Genomic DNA, 6159 nt, shown 5'->3' on the forward strand with positions numbered 1-6159 from the left:
AAAATACTTTAAAAAAAATCTACTTTATTATATTATATACACAAGTTCCAAAAGGTGTTTTTGGCCATATAATAACCATTTTGTGTTCACTTTTAGTAAACAGTTAATTAAAGCAGAACTAAGCAACTTTTTTACCTTCATAAATAGTTTTCTAAGTCCTTACGATGGTTAATTGACTTGTGGTGGTGTGTTTGAGACGTGCACTAACCCCCTCTGGCACGTCTACGCCAGAAAATAGTACTTGCAAGTTGAGCTGCGCCGACCCGACACAATCTCGCCTCATGTTCACGTTCACGCGAGAGTGACAAAATGCTTTACGGTAATTCAAAAACAATGTATATAAAACAATTTCGAAAATTACCCACCTCCATTGAGATTTCTTGTACTGTATTTGCAAAACTACTGCGCTGGTGAGCGTTGTAGTCGTTGTAGTCCAGAGCTGCGCTTGGAGTATTTACGACAGTGTGATTCACTGAAGGAACCTGTAGGGGGAGCTTCGCAAATCTTACTGAGTTCCGCTTTAAAAAAACAAACAAAAACAAAACAACAACAACAACATTTTGTTCTTAGTGTAAAGAATATTTAAATAATTTAAAGATATTTTTTCCCCACTATAGAGAACCTTTTGTGCAATGGAAATGTTCCATGGAATGTTAAAGATTCTTCATGGAACCAGATGCCAATAAAGAATCTATAAAGCTGATAGAAATAATCATATTAAAATCCCATTGAGTTCAATAATAAAAAACTAAGGTAAAATTAACAACATTACAGGGTTCAGGAATTCAATTAGGGCTTTATCAGATAGCCTATGAGTATTTGTTTAATGATTTAAAGGGTTAGTTCACCCTAAAATTAAAATTGGCCTATGTCATTTATCACTCCCCCTCATGACGTCGTTCCACAAGACCTTCGTTCACCTTAACACAAATTAAGATTCCCAGTCGGGGAAACCACAATGTTTCCACATTATTTGAATGATTGTGGGTTTACTGAAAGATGCTTCAGGTACTTGTACTGCTACTGTCGGAGGACAAATTGACGCCCATCTACGCTCGCTCACGCTGGCATTAGGAGGAGGAGCAGCAGATGGCATATTACATACTTGAAACTGTTGTTGAAGAAGCCGCTTAAGTCACGAAACTCCTTCATAACAACACTGACGTGGAAAGATGTTCGTATGCACTTCTCTTACTCGCAGCTCTGTTGCTTTTCGCAGCTGTAGGACATTGGTGGTACGTTGTTTATACGAGTTCTGTCTGTCAGCATCCTAAAAGAAGTGCGCATGTATGATTATGTGGGATGTGTGAGACCATCGTGCTTTATAGGGAACTTACTTACCAGGGTAGCGTTTCCCAAAAGCATTGTAAGGCTAAATTGATCGTCAACTTAAGCTTACGATGCTTTTGGGAAACGCTGCGCAGGTGTGACATGTTTATTAGGCAGAGCTAGTTGCGCAGCGTATTAAAACGCTGTTGCGCAGCATATTAAAACGTCGTCTTCAGTTGGGTTTTTCTTTTCTGATTATATCTGTGTAAGTTTATTATAATTAAACTGACCTTATAGTATGGAGGACTGATATTGAAAGCTGTTGTACACTACAGTTCATTTCAATGTGAGTTGAGTAACAGTGATTAACTCTCGCGCACTTTTCTTATACACCTGCAGGTGGCGAGGCTTTAAGCTTTTTCAGACCAAAGACAGTTACATACTCTACAAAGCCATGAAAATAATAGTTATATACTTGTATATTTTTTAATTTTACTTAATATAATTTATAGTTGGAGGGATGCTATGTGTTTTATTTAATAATGCTATGTTGTTTGTGTTATAATGTCAGTAAACTCATAACATGTCTTATGTTGATCTATCTTTTATTTTCCTCGCTCTACCTCAGCTGGTGCGATATGCCCAGACAGCAGCTGCCCCTGCCCCTGAGCCAAAAATAAAGAAATTTCAGATTTATAGATGGGACCCTGATATAACTGGTGACAAGCCCCGCATGCAAACCTATGAGGTTGATTTGAACACGTAAGTACACCAATATTTACACAAATGCTAGACATTAAGTACAAATGTTGCACTTAAATGAACAGTTCACTAAAAATGAAAATTCTGTCATCATTTACTCCACCTTCTAGTTGTTCCAAACCTGTATACATGTCTTTGTTCTGCTGTACACAAAGGAAGATATTTGGAAGAATGTTTGTAACCAAGCAGATCTTGACCCCCATTGACTACCATAGTAGGGAAAAAAAAATACTATGGCAGTCAATGGGTGGCAAGATCTGCTTGGTTACAAACATTCTTCCAAATATATTACTTTATGTGTTCAGCAGAACAAAGAATTCATACAGGTTTGGAACAAGGGGAGTAAATGAAGACAGAATTTTATCACTTAAAGGAACAGTTCACCAATAAAAAAAAAAATTCATTCTGTCCTCATTTACTCTTCCTCATGCCTTTCAAACCACCAGTATGCATTATATATATATATATATATATATATATATATATATATATGAGAAGACTTTAGATGCAAAAGCCTCTAAGTGCCATCTGAAATTTTCTTCTAAATGAGCATTTTTATCAAGCTTATATGTTTATATTCAGCTATTTCACTTTAATGGCAATGAAAAGGACTTAGTAATTGCCATTAAAGTGAAATTACTGAACCTAAACATACAAGCTTGATAAAAATGCTCATTGTAGAAGAAAATTTCAGATGGAATTTGGAGGCTTTTGCATCTGAAGTCTTCATATGATATATATATATATATATCACAAAATTTTCAAAACATTTTCTCATCCTAGATGTGGTCCAATGGTTCTTGATGCCCTCATCAAAATTAAAAATGACATGGACCCGACACTCACCTTCAGACGCTCATGTAGAGAGGGTAAAGGAATATAAAAATAAATACATTTAAATAGAAATAAAATAAGTATTTTAAAAATAAATAGAGCACAAAATAAACTACTTAACATATCTGTGTCCTATTAATGTTACATAATGACAGAATGTTGTGTATTTTTTTGTGATTTTCTGCATATAATTTTACAGGTATCTGTGGCTCGTGTGCCATGAACATCAATGGGGGCAACACTTTAGCCTGTATAAACAAAATAGATACAAATACCAGCAAAGTTGTCAAAGATTTACCCTCTACCTCACATGTATGTTGTGAAAGATCTTGTCCCTGTGAGTAAACCACTGTTAACTGAATATCCATCTTTATCTTTAAATCTGTCAAGTACAATGCAAATTTGCAATGTTGCTATAGTTCGGCATGTTTTCATTTTGTATTTTATACTGATGTTGATTAATGTGAATTGTCCTTATTAAATAAATAAACAGAATATATCTGTAATTTTATCAACTGTTGTTTTAGGATATGAGCAACTTTTATGCACAGTACAAGTCCATCGAGCCCTATCTAAAGAAGAAGGATGAGTCAAAGCAGGGAAAAGAGCAGTACCTCCAGACAATCGAGGACCGTGAAAAGCTGGTTCGAGACCTTCTGCTGAATATTTAACTGATTCTGTCAGTGTGAAGGGTGATTGTAATCCTTGCTAATGTTTTTTTTTTTAAACACCCTTCCCTGTGCTCATAGGATGGCCTGTATGAATGCATTCTGTGTGCCTGCTGCAGCACCAGTTGTCCTAGTTACTGGTGGAATGGAGACAAGTACCTTGGTCCAGCTGTGCTCATGCAGGTATTTATTTTTCTCTTTAGAATGTTTCTTATTTGAACAATGTTATTTTTATTTCTTAAACACTGATTTCTGTTGAATTCTGCAGGCATATAGGTGGATGATTGATTCTCGTGATGACTTTACAGAAGAGCGTCTGTCCAAATTACAGGACCCTTTCTCCCTCTACCGCTGTCACACAATAATGAATTGTACAAGTGCATGTCCCAAGGTAGGCCATCTTCCCATCAAACTGTAGCCGCTCTTCACTTTGATGGACCAGACTCTCTGTCGTTGGACATTAAAGCTGCAGTCTGTAACTTTTTTGGGCTAAAATGATCCAAAATCAATTTTTGAGCAAGTACATAACCAGCCAGTGTTCAAAACTATCTCCTTACCTTAGCCTGATTCACAACAGTAAGCTTGTAATAATGTTTTATAATTCGAGTGGTACTGGTAGGTTTCTGCGGGGAATACGAGCATGCCGCTGTTTGTCTTTGCGTCATTACGTCACATCTGTACACATAAAGAAGTCCCGGCTAGTAGGATATATCGCATGTGAGGCGGATCAATTATAGCCTTTTCTCACCGCAGCTGGAATAATTAAATTTATCATTTTGATGGCGGATTGTAATCCGGAAAGGTCAAAACGACAATCATCAGTGACAACTGGAGATTCACCTGTAGACAAAAGCAAAAGACTTAGGACTGCAGAGTGGCTACAGAAATTGAAATCTACAGGTAACGCTAATACACACTAAATACATAGTCACGCAATGCTGATGTTGTTAACATTAACAATTTAAGAACAAAATATAACAATAATAATAATTTGCACGGTTTGACATGATCTGAGCTAAGCGATCGCTATATTTAATCACCACGATCAGCGCGATTTGTTGTAATGCTTTTTTTCCTCAGTTGGTCAGAACAAAAGTGGCAGAATTGTTACTTACTTGTTCAGATTACTTTTTCTGGTGAAAATTCTTATTTTGGTCATACTTCCAAGACGTATAATTTGTGATTCTGAAATACAGTATTGACAGCCCACACATACTCCTCAAAACATTAGATTCATCCTGTGCTAAAGAGCCGTGCCGATGCACATCGTAAAGATGATAATTCCACAATTGCAGGTTTCAAACAGAGATGGCGACAAAGAGGCAAAACTTACGGACTGCAGCTTTAAAGGGTTAGTTCACCCAAAAATGAAAATTCTGTCATTAATTACTTCCCCATATGCCGTTCCACACCCGTAAAACCTTTGTTAATCTTCGGAACACAAATTAAGATATTTTAGTTGAAATCCGATGGCTCAGTGAGGCCTGCATAGGAAGCAATGACATTTCCTCTCTCAAGATCCATTAATGTACTAAAAACATATTTAAATCAGTTCATGTGAGTACAGTGGTTCAATATTAATATTATAAAGCGACGAGAATATTTTTGATGCTCCAAAAAAACCAAAATAACGACTTATTTAGTGATGGCCGATTTCAAAACACTGCTTCATGAAGATTCGGAGCATAAATTAATCAGTGTATCGAATCATGATTCGGATCGCGTGTCAAACTGCCAACGGCTGAAATCACGTGACTTTGGCGCTCCGAACAGCAGATTCGACACACTGATTCATTTATGCTCCAAATCTTCCTGAAGCAGTGTTTTGAAATCGGCCATCACTAAATTTAGTTTTTTTGGCGCTCCAAAAATATTCTCGTCGCTTTATAATATTAATATTGAACCACTGTACTCACATGAACCGATTTAAATATGTTTTAGTACCTTTATGGATCTTGAGAGAGGAAATGTCATTGCTCCCTATGAAGGCCTCACGGAGCCATCGGATTTCAACTAAAATATCTTCATTTGTGTTCCAAAGATTAACGAAGGTCTTACGGGTGTGGAACGGCATGAGGGTGAGTAATAAATGACAGAATTTTAATTTTTGGGTGAACTAACCCTTTAAGTAAACGTTTGTTTGCAATACCTTCTGTTTAGTGTCTCCCATTTGTTACTGGATACGTTTTAATCTGTTTTGTCCTCTCCTCTGTTTAGGGACTCAATCCCGGAAAGGCCATAGCAGAGATTAAGAAAATGATGGCGACTTACAAAGAAAAGAGATCGACAGCCATCTGACTTGTACATTCAGGAAATATAATGTATTAAATGATTTAAATTATTGTGTAAATGTGTAAATCCAGTATGGAGTGCTCTGCTAATATGGGATATTTAGTTTTTACTTTGTTTGATAGTGGAGACCTATAGTTACTGCTAATGTAAAAAAAAAAAAATTGGATTGAGGTTATTATACTGTAATGAGTATCAGAATGCAGGAAGCTGTAAAAAATGTCATCATATTTAACATGTAATAACAAAATTTGTGTACTAGTTTGTGTGGTAGATGTACTGTACTGTCCTATAACTTTGCTTGCTATAAAACATACTCAGATATCTGAATGTTTAA

At 36.3% G+C, this 6159-nt stretch overlaps 1 protein-coding gene across 1 annotated transcript; it reads left to right on the forward strand.

Annotated features, from left to right (window-relative positions):
• The first annotated feature begins 894 nt into the window (after positions 1-894).
• Positions 895-6152, forward strand: LOC125259949 (succinate dehydrogenase [ubiquinone] iron-sulfur subunit, mitochondrial-like). Its single transcript, XM_048177974.1, is given in 9 exon segments — positions 895-1235; positions 1898-2031; positions 2815-2900; positions 3065-3150; positions 3152-3202; positions 3393-3509; positions 3615-3716; positions 3802-3924; positions 5751-6152. Coding segments are annotated over 9 exon segments (843 nt in total). The 5' UTR covers positions 895-1172; the 3' UTR covers positions 5832-6152.
• Positions 6153-6159: the final 7 nt, after the last annotated feature.

Source organism: Megalobrama amblycephala, linkage group LG24 (genome assembly GCF_018812025.1).
Source record: "Megalobrama amblycephala isolate DHTTF-2021 linkage group LG24, ASM1881202v1, whole genome shotgun sequence".
NCBI lineage: Eukaryota > Metazoa > Chordata > Actinopteri > Cypriniformes > Xenocyprididae > Megalobrama > Megalobrama amblycephala.